The sequence below is a fragment of the Nyctibius grandis genome, chromosome 10 (genome assembly GCF_013368605.1).
Source record: "Nyctibius grandis isolate bNycGra1 chromosome 10, bNycGra1.pri, whole genome shotgun sequence".
NCBI lineage: Eukaryota > Metazoa > Chordata > Aves > Nyctibiiformes > Nyctibiidae > Nyctibius > Nyctibius grandis.
Window position 1 is genome coordinate 28870298 of NC_090667.1, and position 17895 is coordinate 28888192.

At 44.2% G+C, this 17895-nt stretch overlaps 1 protein-coding gene across 2 annotated transcripts in view; it reads left to right on the forward strand.

Moving 5' to 3' along the window:
• LOC137667935 (monocarboxylate transporter 2-like) overlaps positions 1–15833 on the forward strand; it is a 35160-nt gene extending 19327 nt beyond the window's left edge. For both annotated transcript variants that reach the window (XM_068409189.1, XM_068409188.1), the window contains exons 2-4: positions 6885–7028; positions 11866–12741; positions 15541–15833. In XM_068409189.1, coding sequence (XP_068265290.1) covers positions 6885–7028; positions 11866–12741; positions 15541–15833 — 1313 coding nt within the window. The remainder of the gene's footprint in view (positions 1–6884; positions 7029–11865; positions 12742–15540) is intronic.
• Positions 15834–17895: the final 2062 nt, after the last annotated feature.

Here is a 17895-nt window from a genome sequence, read left to right on the forward strand (position 1 = left end):
ATTTAAAAATGATTTTTTGCAGTGCAAAGTGATACTAACAGAAAGCATCAGGGCAGTTTAGGGGCGGACAGGTCTTTGGAAGCAGCCCTTTGGGGTCTGGCAGAGGGGTATTTGGTACCATGGCTGTCACCTGGGGCGTTTGCTCGCTGCCGCTTGTCCTCCAGCACCGGTGTGTGTGGCCGTCCTGTCTCCAGGAGCATGGTCTGAGGAAGAACCTGTTGTATGTGAGCTCCTCAGCCATTGCAGGTGCAAAACAAACCATCTGAACCAAGCAGCTGAGACTGGTGATACACTATATTATTACCAGGTACCAGCAATTCTTCTCCTTTAGTGATCTGGAGCAGGCACGTGCAGGGCTCATTTAACGTGGGTCAGCTGGTGAGCAGCAGTTCTCCAAGTTCTGGTGACAAACACTTAAGAGCATGAACCACCCAGGTCCTGGGCCCTGGAATTCTCTTCTAGCAAGGCAAAAGACTGAAAGGCTGCAGGTTTTAACCCTCTCATCCCTTTTCCCCCACCTTTGTGACTGTGCCCCGTGTTTTCTCAGGCCACCTCCCTCTCAGGCTGCGCATCGTTACCGGGTGCAGATTGCTGACGCTGATCCCCTCCGCCTCGGGAGGTCGGTGGATTCTGGCAGCGTGTTAATAACGCGGGGGCACTTGCTTTCATTTGCGGGGTAATGAGGAGGTTGCTCTGTTACAATGGGCTGGTACCCTGGTGGATAAATTACGAGGCCAAAGGCAGTGTTGTTATTCCACCGAGGGAATGAGATTATTACTGAGGAAATTGCAGGCCTGCTCTTGTCGTTGTTTTACTACCAGTGTAATAATAGACTGTGTTTTATTAATATAAATGATTTCCCCCCCTTTCCTCCCAGCTGAGTACGCTCCACTCCTTCTCACGTCCCCAGTGACTCCACATAGTCAGTGCCAGTCAAGTCGTGTTGAGTTCCTTGGTATTATCTGTGTTTTCACAGCAGTTTGGGAAATATTAACCATCTGGGCAGTTGTTTTGGTGCTGACCAATATCCTGTGCAGTGACAGCTCTTTAGAGCCACTTGTCACTGCAGAAAATCTGAGCTGCATGTTGCAGCCCCAGCGACGGGGGCACTGGTGGTCCCAAATCTGCCAGCACTGGGGTCCATGCAGTGCACTATTTTGAAGTGTTGCTATTTCATCACCCTCATGGCCATCAAATGGTCTTACCAGCAGACATACGATGTTTGCAATGGCTCTGTGCAACTTTACACTGTCAGAAGGTCAGTCTTGTGAAACCTGGAAAAAAACCCACATTGCATGGAGGCCTCTGGGTTACGGGGTCAGTCTTTCAGGGTCTCAGCTCTTAGCTGCTTCTGTGAGAGCCCTGCACAGAAATATTTCAGCAGAAATTCATCCAAACCAGGTTCCACTGAAAAGGGGGAAAACTGTTTCTGTTAGTATTAGGTTAAGTTAAAAAAAAAGACAAACCAAACTTTACAATTAAGGGATATATATATATATATATATATATATATATATATGGTCAAAGGTATGGGAGAGAAGAATGTTTTAGTCCTTGTTAAAAATATATTGGTGTTTTGCACCAACACTGGAAGTTTTGCAGCTCATAAAAAATTCATAAGGCTTGTTGAGGAAAACAGAAAGGCAATTCAGGTGTCTATTTTTTGAGCACTAACTTACCTGCAAGAGTTTAAGCCAGTCTAGATTGATATTTCTTGTTAAAGGCCAACTCTGTGTTATAATCCTCTCTGGATCGTAGTTCAGCGGCTCAAAAAGAATAAACGGCAAGATGGCCTGGCTTTGTGGAGGAGAAGAGAGGAGAGTCCAGGGTATTTTGTGTTTTCTTTATGGTTTCACAATCTCCTCTTCAGGGTCCTTTTCACTTCTGCAAGCACAAAACTCAAGGTGAAAAGTAATTGGACAAGCTAACAAATGAGTTAGGGCTTGCTGTATTTCCCACCGGCGAGTTGCTGTGTTTTACTTGCCACCAAGATCAGCTTCTTTGACACGGCCTTTCAGATACCAGCTAACAACGAATGGAAATCTGCTGCAGGTATGAGAAAAGAGAGGCTTTATACAGGACAGGCACTAAACCGGTGTGATTTATATGGGTTGAGGGTAGTGCTTTACATTACATCGGTCTTCCAGGAGTGCCATGATCCTAGCTGCATCTTTCGGGGGTATTTGGTGTGAACTGTTGCTCTCCAGACCGAAGAGTTTTACTGCAGGCAGAACCTGCTTTGTGAGCACCCTGCTCTGCAAGGGCTTGGGGTGTAAAGCGAGGCGTTTCCGAGCAGGCTTTCCTCGCTCTCACGCAGGGGATGGTGGTAGCTCTGCCACAGAGTGTGTCCCCAGCAGTGCCCTGTGAGCCAGGGGAGGTGCAGAGCCACAGGCACGGCTCTGAGTGAAGCCAGGAGCAGATTGAGGCTCAGCATCCCCCGGTGCCCGCCGCTGCCTTGTGTCATCCACTTGCGATGGATCATAAATGATGGCCGCAGCTGGAAGTTTGTCAGAAGGGAGGGAGCCACTTGCTGGTTGTGGAAGGGGCCTCCTTGTTTCCTAAGGCTGGGTGGGTGGCAATGCCACCCCTTCTTGCAGTGAAGCACCAGCTGTTACCACCCCTGTGTCGGCAGCCTTGTCCTTGTAATGTGTTGGGGTGCAAGGGCGTGATTAAATTTTACTTCAAATTTCCTCATTAGAAGTTGTGATGCTGCCATAGCGGTGGGCCTGTGGGGACAGCGCTTGGCTGGGTGACACTAGGCCTGGCTGCTCTGGTCCCTGAGAAGCCATCCATCAGGAACACGCTCAGCAGCTGAGATGGCTTTGGCTCCTTGCCGTGACTTTTCAGGGACTCTGACAGCGTTCATGTGGCTGCTTCTGCAAGGTCAAGCCAGGTAAATGGCGGCTTTCTGAGAGCTTTGCCAGCTGTTTCTCTTGCCCTGTCCTCACCTGACTCTGTAAATTAAGAGGCAAAAATCACCCTGACTCCTTTAGCTTTTCCTACCATTGGCTCGCAGGAAGGGACAGTGATTTAGTTTGGATGCCAGGACAGGGAGCCTGTGGTTCCTGCACGTTTGACCAGGCAGGTATTAGCAAGTAGAGGTGCCTTGGGATCTAAGCTGCACACGTTGTTACCATAATTGGTTTCTGTGTGGTAATATACAGCATCTTGGTTCTTTTCATATAAGTGGTAAATGACAGGTCCCGCTTTTCAATTACACTGTGTTTCCTGGGGCTGTCGCACTTTTAATTTTTGCAATAGCTGCAAGCAAAGCAGTAATCGTGTTTCCTATTTCCCACAACTGTGGTGCTGGCTTTGTTGTTCCCTGTTCTTAATTCCTCTACCCTGACTTGAGCTATTTTATGTTTTCCAAAGCTCCCCAGAACACTGCTGTTAAATTTAGCTAGTACTTGATGGCTAATCAGTCCCCTACATGAAATACACTATGGGTGGCATGTGGCAGAGCAGGGCAGGAGAGGTGCGTTCAGATCCGTTGGGTGTGATGCTGATCACTGAAGACATCTGGGCAGGGTGAAGGTGTACGTGTCCGTGCTTCGTACACCTGCCCAAACTAGCAGGGTTTGCGTGCTGAAGTGTGCAAAGCTTCGTGACATATTCTGTGTGCTGGTTTCTACCAGGAGATGGGACAGCTTTTGAAAGGCTGCTCCGTGAAAGCCTATGGACATTTCCGTAGGTCCAAATGACTTAAGTGGAAGTAATTTTGGAGCTGTGATTTTGCATTTGCTTCAGTGCATTTGAAAGGTTTGCTCAGGACTATTACAAAACATTTGCCCTACGAGCAGCAGCTCAGGGAAGTTTGGTTTCCCAACTGTTTGAGGCCGTGGGTTGGATTCGCTGGTGTCTTGTAAAGTGTAGGTCCAGCTGATGCTTTCCCTGCAGGTTGAGTGCTCATCATGGCTTTTGCTGTGGATTCTCCGGTGGCTGGAAAGGTTTAATCCAGACGCTCTGCTCCTATTTTCTCCTCTAACTGGCTGCAGTTAGTATCTTAGAGGTCTCCAAACCTCAATCCTATGTGGGTGAAGCTGGTCAGGGAGATCAAATGCTGTCACTCACAAGTGTGTGCTGTGATCCTGTACGCGTGCTTCTTCAGCAAAGCAGGCTCACAGGGCCTGGACTTAAGGTTTCAGGCTGTGAAGGAGAAAGGCTTATGTTGCTTCTGAAGTTCGTCACAGTTCCCTGTGAGCTTGGCCCAGCCCAGGCAGATAACACCTCTGAGACCACAGCTCTCCCACCCGGACTGGCAAACAAGTGGGACTGATTATCCCCCTGTAAAACTGATAGCGCTGGTTAGAGCAGATGAAGGCTGTTTGCTGAAGGTCACACAAACCTGTTGTAAAGCATTGCTGAGAGATCACACAAGACAGGAACAGGGAGCAATTGTAGTCTCGTGGCTTAATAAGTGATCGCCGGTAAGTTGGGATGTGGTTGAGGACACTGCATGTTCATGGAAGGTGCCCCAGGGGCACAGGAGGGGTGCTCTCATTTGTAAAGCCAGTGGTTGGGATATGAACTTTTGCTTTTGTCTGCTCCAGCCTCTATCCCGGGTTGTCCCCATAGCTGGGAAGCAGAGCAGAATGTGTCCCACCCTCAACCCCTTCCAGTTCAGCATCTGCTGTCACGGTCCAAACCCATCCTTCCTGATGGGTGAAGCCAATATGACAGCTTATGGACTGGAGACGGAGGACGTGGATCCATATTCCCCTTCTCCTGAGATAGATGCTGCAAGAGTGGGACATAAGTGAGCATTTTGTTTTATTTCTCATAGCAGGGGCTTCTCTGCCCAGAAACTGCCCTGAATCAGAGCATAAGAGGGGCCTTAGCAGAAATCTTGTGGGCTTTAAATGCTCTGCTCTGTGGTACGACATCCTGTAGTTTTAGGGCTAATGTGAAAGCCCCCTTCCAGTGGGAGGGGTAATTGAAACCACGTTTTCTTAGTTGAGTAATTAGATTGATTCTGGAGGAAGGTGTACATGTGGAAAATTGAAAAATGGAAGAGTTGAGTGCCCTTAGGCTGCAGAGGAATGTGTTGGTGCCTTTCTGAGGAACGCTGGCTCGATCTACTGAATTACAGGACACACTGAGACCAGCTCAAGCATGAGGCAAGTCCAAGCCCTGACCAGGGGAATGTCAGTGAGAAAGGGGTCCCTTTCCTGCTGTGCTGATCTAACATATGTATCTCTTTCCCCAGAACTTCTCAGTGAATTCTGTAGTGCTCTGTGCAGCAAAAGGATGCATGCACATGAATCCAGTTACAGGATTAGGAGAAAAAACTCTTCATGTAATTATACACTTACAGAAATTTTAATTGAATGCTGCATTCGATGGGACCAGCTCACAGATCATGCAGTTACAAGGATGCTGTTAAGACTGTGCTTGTGTTTGTTTCATTTATGAGTGTTTTGGCTTTAGACATCAAGTGGAAAGTATTTTACATGTTGCAGATGTACCAATGGGCTTCATTCCCTAGATTAAACCAGTCATACCTACAGTTTTTTACTCTTGCACACTGTAACAGCTGAGAACTTGTTCGGGTGCTGTCAGCCGTGCTGAGGGGATATTGGGGTTTTTGGGTCCGGCTCCTGTGCTCGTGTGCTGTGGTTCGCAGTGTCTGGAAAGAGCTCTGGCACTATTTCTGGCTGAGATTATTTAGGAAAGGTAAATATCCTACCAAATGGCTCTGCGGTGAGGTAGATCCCACAGTCAAACTCTTCAGAGATGCCTGTAAGCTTAAAATACCCATTTCCAGTAATCTGTATGTGGACGGTGTGGGCTGTTCATAACGGCAGGAATGAAGGCAAACAGGCACACGGGGCTCCAAACACCAGTGCTGTGTGCTGAGTAGTACCAGAAATAGGTAAGATAAGATACTAAACACTGACTGTATCCCCCTGACTCACTTCCAGCACCATTTTTGCAGCATTTTTGTTCAGGGGTTTTGGGTAATACAACATCTTTTCTTACATCTCATAGCTTGACTTCTGGACTGCTCTTTCCTGCTCAGTTTGCTTTCTCTCATTCTGACTTCTCAGCCTGATCTAAGTGCAGAGCTGGCTCTGCTTTGAGCAGGAGGTTGGTCCTGAGACCTTCAAAGTCCCTCTGACATATATTATTCTGTGACTCTGATTTTTACTTGTCCTCCAGCTGGTTGAGACTACTATACACAAGACCTCCCTTCTTTCCTCCTCTGCGTAAAGCTGCTGGCATGTTCCACTTCCTCAGATTTAAATGCTTCCTTTCAGTGTGCACGGTCTTTGTGAAGCCATTTCTTTCTTTCATAATTTTGCACTTTTCTGAACCACCTCTTTACATAAATGCAAGACCAAACTGGTTCTTTTGAGCTCTGGCTAATCCATCATCCCAAACTGTTTCTACCTACATAGACTGCTATTAAGATTTAATTAACAACTGTTCTGCTGAAGCTTCAGTCCTGGTCAGCAGTATTGGAATTGCATTAAATAGAGGCATTAAAAATGCAACAGTATTCACGATATCAGCCTCGTAATACAAGCCACTGCTTTGTGTGTGTGGTTTAGAATCATAATAAATCCAGAAGCTCCTATGTTGGGATCATGTGTTCACCTGATTTGTTATTGCCATTTGCCTTCTCTGATGCCCCTCTGAAGTCCTGGGAGCAGGAGCTGTCACCGACTACACAGCCACTGTGTGGCATGGGACGTGCTGCCATCTCTACACAGTGAGGATCATCTTTCTCTCTTTTTTCATTTTCTTCCTGAAGTCACCCTAGAAGCTGTCAGCAGCACCTCAGGGGCACTGATATTGCAGAGTTTTACCGGCTTTGTGTCAAACATGCCCTTCTGTCAGAAGATACTTACCTCAAGGACCATTTTGCACTCTTTCCCCAGGTCCCATTAGCAGTATTTTAGTAAACCGCTATGGCAGCCGACCCGTGGTTATGTTTGGAGGCCTGCTGTGTGGCATCGGGATGGTCTCAGCTGCCTTCTGCACCAGCATCCTTCAGCTCTACATCTGCGTGGGCTTCGTCACAGGTAAGAGGAAAGCGTCTCCTTTCCACCCGCACTTGAGGTTCGCTTCTGATGTCTTGGGCACCTGCCCGTGGGCACGTCAGCCAAACGCAATGGGAACCTGGTGAGATAAAAAGCTGGTGGGACTGGGGCCCTCACTTTTTAACTGCTCCAGCTGAGCTTCAGGAAAGAGCATATCCCCTGCTAAGTGCTGTGTTCCTGGCCGAACATCACGTGCGGGATCTTAGGAGGGGATGTGCTCTTTGCAGCTGAACGCTCTCGGCCAGAGGCCATAGTGAGGAAGGCCATCAGTGCCCTCAACTCCTGCTGAAGTGAATGTGGGTTGACTGCGGTCTGCCCTGGGCAAGGCAAGCCCTTCCAGATACAAGTGAGACTATGAAGAAAGCACCTGTGTTCCTGTATAACTGCATTATATTCCCTCTATGAGATATACGAAATGAGATTTCAGAAATTTGCTTTGGTTTACTTGCCCTTTGCTTGCTTGTCAGGTTAGTAGGTCCTTTATTTGAAAATGGTAACCACTAGAGTTGATTGAAAATGTGCAATATTCTCCATATTGAAAAAAAAATCTATATTTCCTTATTGAACTTATAATTTGAATTTTCTGCATTGAAATATGAATTTCCATATTGGAAACACAAACAGGAGAAGGCATAGGCTCAGTCTGGCATCTTTAAAGCCTGCAGATGCTGGGTTATTGCTTTTAAAGGTAGATGGATTGGAGTTCTCCACCTGTGTGAGTATAGATGCTTAATTGTAAGCATTTTTGTTTTATTGTTTTGGCTAAGGTACAGCCAATGTTTCTTCCAGCGCAGCTAGGACATCCGCCTGAAAACACGACACAAGTTCAAAGCTGGCTTCTGAGGTTGTGAGGTGTATGTTTTAATGAATGTTCCCTATCTCTCTGCAGCTGCATTAAGTGTTGCTGTTTTCTGAACATGAAAAGTGTGAGCTCAACATTTAAAATCAATAAAACCAGCCACTAGCAAAGTAAATGGGGACAGAAAGTTTGTCACCCTATTCTACACCCATATTGCTTTATTAGAGCTGTACAGTAGTGAATAAATCCCCATGTAGGAGTCCCTCTCTTAAACCTTACTCTTTCTAAGGAGAGTCATTGTAGTTAGATGAAACTGTGTTATTACTGAGTGCATAAATCTCGCAGATTCCTTGAAGGGTATTCTAGAAACAAAGCAATAAGAAATAAAAATAACCAATGTCTCCCACAGCTAAATTCAGTATTTATGGATGCATGAGCTTGCATCATTCCCTGCTAAACAAGTGTCCTCTAGCAAGTTGACTAATGCTGGATTAGCACACGAAAACCATAAATCCTTTGGTAAAAATATACGCATTTTGGTGAGCAGAAGGACTCAGGCAAGGAACAGTGCTGTAGGAAGGCACCAACTCCTGTTTTCAAAGGTACTTCTCTGAAAATGTACCAGGAGGGAATTTTGTACCTAACCCCAATGGGCCTAGGATTTGTGAAGACCCTGCTCTTTTTTGGTCCAAATCTGGTGCATTGCCCATCCCAGAGAGTTGATAGTATGAGCTCTGCTCAATGCACACATGAAACCCTTGTGCCAGCAACAGGGTACAGGGGCAAAGCTGCCCCCGTGTCTCCCTCGTCTTTAAAGCCATGATGTTTCCTCAGAGCAAAGCACGTTTTTTGTTGTGTACGTCTTTCCCTCCTGCTTGCTGAATGAGGGCAGCTGTACGGATGAGGACTTAGCTAATAACCCATCATTTCCAGGCACAGGGTGTTTGTGCTGTGGAAGGAATATTAATTTGACAGAGAAGGGAAGATGCTTGTAAACCTGCTAACATGCTTGATGCCTCTAATTATGCTTGAAGTACTTCCACTGGTCAGGCCTAACATGGAAGCATTCAAGGGCAATTATGAAGCTTCCTGCTCATCACGTGGCTGCGATAGCATTACTGTACGAGGAGAGAGACTTCTGTAACGGCGATTTGCAATGACTGTAAATCAACCTGTAAACATCACACTCTTTCTAGCCCCCTTCCTACGAACCTGAAAAGGAAACAAACTGACATAAAAGACCATATTCATGTAATTCACAGGGATGGAGATAAAAACAACATAGCTGGTACTAGGAGGTCTCTGCTACAGTCCTGTGCCTTTGGCATATTAATAGAAATCTCTTCAGAGGAGCGGAGCGGGAAGTATCTGTTTATGGTGGAGGGATTAGACACGGCAGTCTCAATTCTTCCTTGATTATGTCTTTTTCCATTTGCATGCAGAGCAGGGACTGGGGTCTGCCATTGGAGGCAGCTCTGAAGCAGCTCTGTCCTTGATGGCACCGAGCTGTGGGCTGCGTGAGGCACTTTGCATACACTGTAAAACCCATGTTCTCTTCCTCACTTGTTTCCCTATAGCGCTTAGAAAAAGAAATGGGGTTTGCAAGCTGTCAACCTGGATAGATGCCAGCATGGATGCATCAAATAGGTGTTTAAGCATGCAACCTCTTCTTCAAGTCTGAGGTAGTAGCAGCAAATTTCAAAGCTAAATACAAGGCTCTGACTGGTCAGAGTTTAGTTCAATCTGTACCAATTAGACCACCATGAAATGAAATGGGATCTAGGGTGAAGCACGTTGACTGAGACTGGAGTCTTTGCCTCAGCTGTTGATGTTGAGCATTGAAATACCTGGTGGGATCTTCCCTCACTAATGAAGTAAGAATAAGATCAACCGCTATGCAGCTCGCTCCTGAAGCACCACTTATTTCCTTCTAATATGAGGGAGATGTATTTAATCTAGGGAAGGATGCTCCTTCTGGCACGGGCTTGCTTCTGCTTCTGCAACACCACCAATAGCCCTGTCCGTCATATCCCTGGGGAGAAAATGTGGTTAGCCGAGTAACAATCTTAGCCATGGAAAAGCTGCTGTAGTTTCTGAAAACTGGAATAAAATGGATATAAATATTTCCAACTAAAGTCAGCCAAAAGCTTAAAGTAAATTGAAATTCCAGTCAGTCAATTTGAAACTCTCCAAATTTAATTAATGGGAAGTGCATGAGGTAATATTAAATTAGATTTGTCTGACTGGCAAATTAATGTTCACATAATAAAAAATTTGAGTTGATTATTGGTTAAGTGGGTAGCTGGCATCCAGTCTGATTTTCCTTCTCTGCACAACATGTGGTAGATCCCTATTCAAAATGATTCTGTGGAAATGATGGTTCAATTTCTGCCCTTACCTACCAGCCTGGGCAACACAGAGTTAAAGCAAACTCTAATCCACTGTGTTGCATCTTCTCAGATGAAAGAAGATGCATTCCTATATCTGAGCACCCTCAAGGGTGTCCTCTAACCAAGGCTGTGTTTTGCCTCTGTAGTTCTCAGGTCAGCCCTCAGGTCAGGGGGATGAATTTGGCCCCCGATGCATTATGAGCAGGCTGTACTTCCCAAAGACATGCCCTACCAAATATATGGACTATCTAGAAAAGTTCATGCTGAGGATGTGTTTCATATCAAGACCAATTTTAATATATTGCCATTTCAATTTATTTTTAATGTTGTAAACTTCCAAGTAATTTTTTTAAAAAAAAGAATCTTAGCCTTGGCAAAAACCATAATTTTGTAAAACTGTTTGAACTGAAGCTATCCAACATCAGTTGAATTCTGCTCCATCAGTTGGATTCTACTCTATCAGCGACTAATGATAGTGTTCCTTAATTAATTTTGAGGACCTTGACCTTTCTAAATTCTCTTCTGTAATGCAATATGCCTAATTATGTACTGCACAGTTAAACAAACTAATTATATAGACTAATGAACAAGAAAAAATCTGCATGACCCTATTTTCAGGATTCATGTTCTCTGGTATAATCACTTCAAGGATTACATTTCTGCTTTGTTCTAATGTGGCTCATTCTTTCCTGGATGATGGAGTGGAAAATATGTGGCATGATTTTTAGATGTCATTTTGATGGAGTTCTGAAAATTTAACTTTTTAAGGAAATACTGCACATCATAGAAACGTTGGAAAAGAAGAGATTATTATATGGTAGCGCTCTCAAGCAGAACCGCAGAAAGTTGAGACCATCACAGCATTTGGTATCTCTGCCTTCAGATTTCACCTGTGCGAGAGAAGCTGGCTAACTGAATTAGCAATGCAGCTTTGTAATACCATTTATGTATCTAAATGCAATAAAAATAAATTTTAATTAAAAGAAACACTCTAGGGTCCTGCTTAATTAACATCTTCAGTAGCTGTTTTGCTGTGTACTTGCAGACCTCTTAATCTTTTGCATCAGACCTGAACTGTTCACACCACCAAATTAGAAGCAGCTGAGAAGGATGATGCTCTTGTCTGTGAGCTCGGCAGCAGTACTGGGTGCCCACCACCCATGGAAGGGGGTGCCAGCCCAGCCTCACGTGAGAGGGATGCGCTTTGGTGGTTAGCACTGTCCAAGCCAGAACAGCCTTCCTCAAACTGGGAGTTGTAATTTTTTTTAATAGATCCATCCTCTCCTCCAGCAAGGCTTCTGTGTCCAGACAAAACCAGCCAGCATTCGTTGAGCATGTAGCTTCAGTTTATTCTGAAGCAAACTCTTTGTGCTGGGTTTGCCACCCAAGAGATTTGCAGTGCAAAAGGAAGGGGCATTCTCTGACCGAAAGTGTCTTTCTGAGGTCTGGTTACCTAAATGTGGCAGCCAGGAGCTTAGGGATATCTTGAGCAAAGTTTGTATCCAGACTATCGTGTTGAAGAGCCAGCAGTGGACCAATTGCCCATGAATTTGCCTAAAACAATGAGCAGAGGATAAATGGTCTCAAACCTTCCTTTGTGTATCATCTCAACTATTTTTCTCTGTTTCAGGATTTGGCCTTGCTCTCAACCTCCAGCCATCGGTGATAATCATAGGGAAATACTTTTTAAAGAGAAGACCTATCGCAAATGGCCTTGCTATGGCGGGGAGCCCCGTGATGCTTTGCACCCTGGCTCCTCTCAACCAGTTCCTTTTTGACAATTTTGGTTGGAGGGGCAGCTTTTTAATTCTTGGGGCAATTTTATTAAACTGCTGTGTGGCAGGAGCCCTCTTCAGACCCATTGGGGCAGCCACAGCATCAGTCAAAACCCAGGCAACTAAGGAAGGGAAGGATGCTCTGAAAGAAGGGGTCACTAAAGATGCTATGGAAATGAGTAGTCCCACGAACATCCCCATGGAGACCAAAACAGAAGAGGAAGGAGGAAAGGACTGTTGTGAAAAAATCAATCAGTACCTTGATTTTTCCCTCTTTAAGCACAGAGGGTTCTTAATTTACCTGATTGGAAATGTGCTCATGTTCCTGGGATTTTTTGCCCCCATTGTTTTTCTGGCACCCTATGCAAAGCACATTGGCATTGATGAATATTCAGCTGCTTTCCTCCTTTCAATCCTTGCTATTGTGGATATGGTTGCCCGACCTACCACTGGCATCATTGCAAACAGCAAGTGGGTGAGGCCACGGATTCAATACTTTTTCAGCTTCGCCATTGCTTTCAATGGCACCTGCCACCTTCTGTGTCCGCTGGCTTCTGGCTACAAGGGGCTCGTCGTTTACTCCACCTTTTTCGGCTTGGCCTTTGGCATGGTTTGTGCCATGCTTTTTGAAACACTCATGGACCTCGTGGGAGCTGCCAGGTTCACAAGCGCTGTTGGCCTTGTCACCATTGCGGAGTGTTGCACGATATTGCTGGGACCACCTATCGGAGGTGAGCATATATTCTTCCTCTGCTTCCACTGGGTTGTCACTTATATTTAGCCTCTTGCAAGCAGAGTTTGTAAGAAATGATTCTAAATGTGCTTTCTTTGCTTCTCACCCACTGTTTTTCTGCTAGTAACTGGACAGAGACGGCAGGTCCTAGGTATCTCCTCCAGCACTTCTTCTTTACTCATTTCTGTGTAGTTCTCCAGTTGAAGTCAAGAGTTTGTAGAGTGATCTTTTAGTCCTTGATCCCTTCAAACACTTCGAACTGAACTTGCAGAGTGGCACTTCCTGCAACACCAAGAACCTTGCACTTTAGACAGCTCCTTCTGGTGACTCCTCCTGTTGCAAAAGGCAGGAGTCCACCACAATTTAAACACCGTGAAACACAACAGCTCCATGAAATCTTGTTAACTCAAACCTAGTATCCATTATTTGTCTCTAAAGATCTGACTACTTCCACTTATGGATTTCAGTCATCTCAGAGCATCTGATAGATTTAGGGCTGTTCCGAAAATAAAAAAAAAGGTTTAATTTGCGTGGCATGGTCTGAAATATCAAAAGGCAGGGACTGTTGAAGGTCCGTGCTGACAATATTGAACCTCCAGCAGGGGTTACAGTCATCTGAAGATAAGTGGGAGCACTGATCTGTGATTTTAACAACCTTTGCTTCCTTCCCTCTATAGCATGTGCTCATTTCTTTTTCCACAAAGAACACACCATGTCTGGAGGACACTGCATTTGAATCTGGCATTTGGCTCTAGTACAGTCCTTATCAAATCTGAGTTGTCTATGAATTAAATGACTTTATAGGTGACATTGTCTCAGCGTATAGATACCATCCTAGCTATGTGAAGTTCCCTGTCCTGCAATTTGCATGTCACCTGTATGCAAGCTAGAATGACTGATTTGGAAACTGGTCATCTTTAAGTATGCTAAAATGTTTAATTAAGTAAATTGTGTGTTCTGTCTGCATTTGGATGTATAAAAGTTAAACTATGCAAATTCTTTTGATGTGATAGTACCATAATAAATTAAAAGAATGCACAGAAAGAAGGCAGTTTAAACCCATTTCCTGGATTCAAAATTGAGATCTGACTACTAAGAGTATGACACAGTTTGCAGAGCCATTTAATTCTTCATATTACCATGTAGCTCATACAGTGTGACAGGAGCAGCTGTATCCTCTTGCTGTCTTAGAGATTCATTATTTAATTAATGACAAACAAAAGAAAATACAATTTCAAAAATGACCATTTTCTGAATTATATAATTTTCTGTGTGGAAGATTAAGTTAATGACCAGAGACTGCTAATGAGGCTAAACCAGTTTTATGTAATAATCAGTAATATTAGTTTTGTAGGGTTTTCTCCACCATTTTAATAAGCAGCAAATTTATTGGTTCTTTGGCATTTTAATAACCTACTGCTGGGTTCTGCTTTAATGAACTAAGTAAATTGTTCACAGTGTGTTTTATGACTTTATCTTATTCTCAAAGGAAAAGAGGCAAGACTATCCTACTGTTGAATTTTCCAATACTCATTAAAACTCTCATTGAAACCTATTTAAGAGACCTCTAGGTCGTCCTGATTAGCAGAAAAGGAAAAATTGATGCAGTTACCATTTGGTTGATGTTTCACCAGTACCACGAAAAACACAGTGCATTGAAAATGGTGCACCAAGACATTTAGGAATGATTCAGGAAGAACCATTGACCAAAACGAGTTAAAAATTCTTTTTGCTATCAAGAAATCTATTTGGTGACCATAAAATCTCTTGTTACTATAATGCAGTAGGATAATTAATCATCAGCTTTTCAACATTAGGGGTCAGTCAGGAAGTAATTAAAGGTCCCTCTATTTAAGAAGGAGAACATATTCCAAAAAGTCAGAGAGCTAATGGATGATGGGCCAGATTCAAGGAGGACAATCTCTACTGTGAAGGCCAGGTTAGGAGAGGGTCTTACTTTAATTAGGATTTGGGATGTTAAGAATGGTCTGTGTTGCACCAGTAAATGGGAATTAATGCTCAGGATCATAATCCCAATAAGATTTGCATTACATTTTGACATAATGGAGAACACTGACATTTCAATTAAGCCGTCTCCCTTCAATTACTCTGTAACTCCGTAGCAGAGGCATTAACCTTTGAGAGGAACCTGTCACATTTGTCTTGGCATTGAAATTATCTGATGTTGACAGCATCATCTTTGCTTTCCCTGGAACTAATGTTTTCCAGTTCCACGCAGTGCCCTTTCATCTTTAGATCATGAGTATAAATGCAGAAAGGGCAGCTGTGACCAAAAGCTGAGTCCCCTCTAATGCTGGTGAATGACCCGTGGTGGAATAAATTGGAGTGTCTTTGTCAAGACTCTGAGACAAGACCTAGTGGCCAGGTGCCACCTCATGAAGATGTTCCCAAAGGACTACCAAGTCGAATGGACATCCTTGTAGTTGATCATTGGAGTCAATAGAAAGACTGTCTGTGGACTCTGTGATCAGAAGACTTAGTTTCTGAGTGGAAAAAATGTGCCTGCAAAGTCCAGACTTTGCACTGTACGTTCTCTGTCCCCTTCTACTTAACTGTACAAATTATTGGTAGCATTACCTATATCAACGTTATAGTCAAACACATGTGAAGTATTTGCAGGATCAGAGTAGTTGTGGAAGAGATCAGAAGTACAGAGAATGTCTTATTTTATCCTAAAGCCACAAAAGTGTCTCTCTATAGTTAGCATCTGAAAACACAATATTCTTGCCTTGATCTCTAAGTGTCTTTTTTTTTTTTTTAAATATATGTTTTACAGGAACTCTTATTGATACCTTTGGAGACTATAAATATATGTTCATTAAATGTGGAGCTGTGATGGTCCTGGCAGGAACCTTCCTGTTCATCATGAATTATTATAATTATCGTGTGCTTGCCAAGGAGGAGAAGGAAAGAAAGGCAAAAGAAGAGGACCCTAAATCTGTAAGGACAGAAAATGAAGACAGAAATAACTGGAGCAAAGAAACTGTAGGGGGTGGGCCTGAGCTGGAACCTTTGAGAGAGGAACGAGAAGGACTAAAGAAGGAAGTGAATGGCACAAACGAAGTTTGAACCTGTTCTCATGGGCTGAACAGGAAGTTACTTCTGGGTTGCTTAACTTGACACCGCCTGTGAAATCACACTAGGTTTTTAAATTTTGCCCTATGCTGTGCCATGTGCATCCTCTTCTTTGTTGTAGGGGAAAACTAGAAGAGAAACAAGCCTAGTTTCTTATGAAGTGCTGGGACACACAGTGCAGTATTCATTTGCATACCAAAGGTCCTGGAACATTTTTCTTCAGATATTTCCCATTTCCTAGAGGGGCTGAGTAAGGGGGTAACTGACACCCCACTTTTATTCCCTGTACTACAGCTCTACTCAGTGAAAAGACCAGTGGCCATCAGAGTCAATGCAGAGCCCTTCCAGCAGCCTGAATTGAGTACTGCGGTGGCTGGATCTTCTCACCATGCAGTCAAAACTCTGACTCTCTTTGGCTGCAGTGTCAGAATTATTCCAGGGATTTGGTGCTGCCTTCCACTGGCAGCTGCACTATGTCTTGCACCTCTGTCTCATGGAAATGTAAAATGAACATTAAAATGAACCTTACACTCAAACACAACATGAGAGAGCTGCTTGTACAGAACAAGGGCAGTACATGCTTGCGTGTGAAGTGGCAGCAAGGCAGTCGGTCCTGGTGGCTGGAGCATGCCAGGAAGGAACTAACTTGGGGCGGCTCCTCGTGGCTTGACCAGGGACTTTCTCAGGAACCTCTGCATTTAGCAAAATGCCTTGAGAAAGGTGGCATTATGCAGGGGACCAGCCCAAGGCCAACACGCTATAGGAGTCCTTCTTCCAGGTCCTTTGTCTGTGCAGGACAGAAACTTAGTCTTAAAGGGCTTAAACTTTGAGCAGCATTCGACCAGTGCAAATTCTTTAAAAATCTTCCCTAGGAGGTTATGCAGTCCTTATTATCCAATATCTGAGCGCCTTACTGTTTTTAGCATGCTTTTTCTTTACGACACCCTGGTGAGGCAGTAGTTGTTGTTACTGTTAATTAATTGTACAAATGAAGAACTAAAGCACAGAGGAGGTGTGGGCATCATTGCATCAGTGAATAAACCTTAGGCATGCCACAGCCAAAATGGGATCCACTGCCCTGAGTTGGGCACCTCAGCCGTCTACATGAAGGAAAACATTGGCAGCTGAGGAGGGGAGCTGAAAGCCTTTCCCTGCTAGAAAATAGGAAATACCATGGATAGTCGTGCATTAAACCACAGCCCTCTCTGCAGTGCAGCCTGCTCACTTTGTCCTTCATACTACTCAGGATTAATGATTTTAAACACTGTCTTAGAGCTGTGACCTTGTGCTGTATTTTTTTAACCTGGTTAAGTTGCATCCATCCTGGAGGGAATCCAAACGCAGCTGCCTCCCCCTTAGGCACCTCCATGCTGCTAGCACTGCAATACCCAGTGGCCTCATGCCATCCTGTTGTTCGAAACAACAGATCAGTTTCCCCAGATCAGTGGTGCAGAGCTGGAGCTGAGGCCACGTATGAGCCTCTTATCCAGTGGTGACAATTTTGAGCTAGGAAGATCTGGACTCTGACAGCAAGTGCTGATGTATTTTATAAGAAGTAGCCGATACCCAAGAGCCATGGATGCTGAGCGTGGCATTGTGTAGTTGAATCATCAGCCTTTTATGGATTTAGCTCCAAGTGACTGGATAAAAACAAGGACTTTTGAGGCAGATCACCCAAATCCGAAGCTAACAAACACCAGTGCAAAGGCTAGGTCTCCTCGTTCTCTGCTTCAGTGGCACCCTTATGTGATCAGATACAGTTTTTTTCATGACTGTCACTGAAGTCATTTAATATCACTTGTATACACATCATGAAGAATGGCTTGTAAAAATAATTCCATAAATACACTACATTCTTAAATTTAGATTACTCATATCTTCTTGTACAAAACCTTTTCTGTGAAATCTTTTGTTCCACTAAAGACTAACAGTCTTTAGCCATTGACTTCAGTAGGACTTAAATTTTATCCTTACATAGTATCCTGCATTTTCTCTGAAAAACAAAAATCTATACAATATGCTTAGGATTTTGCTGCTGTGTTTTTAATATTCTTTA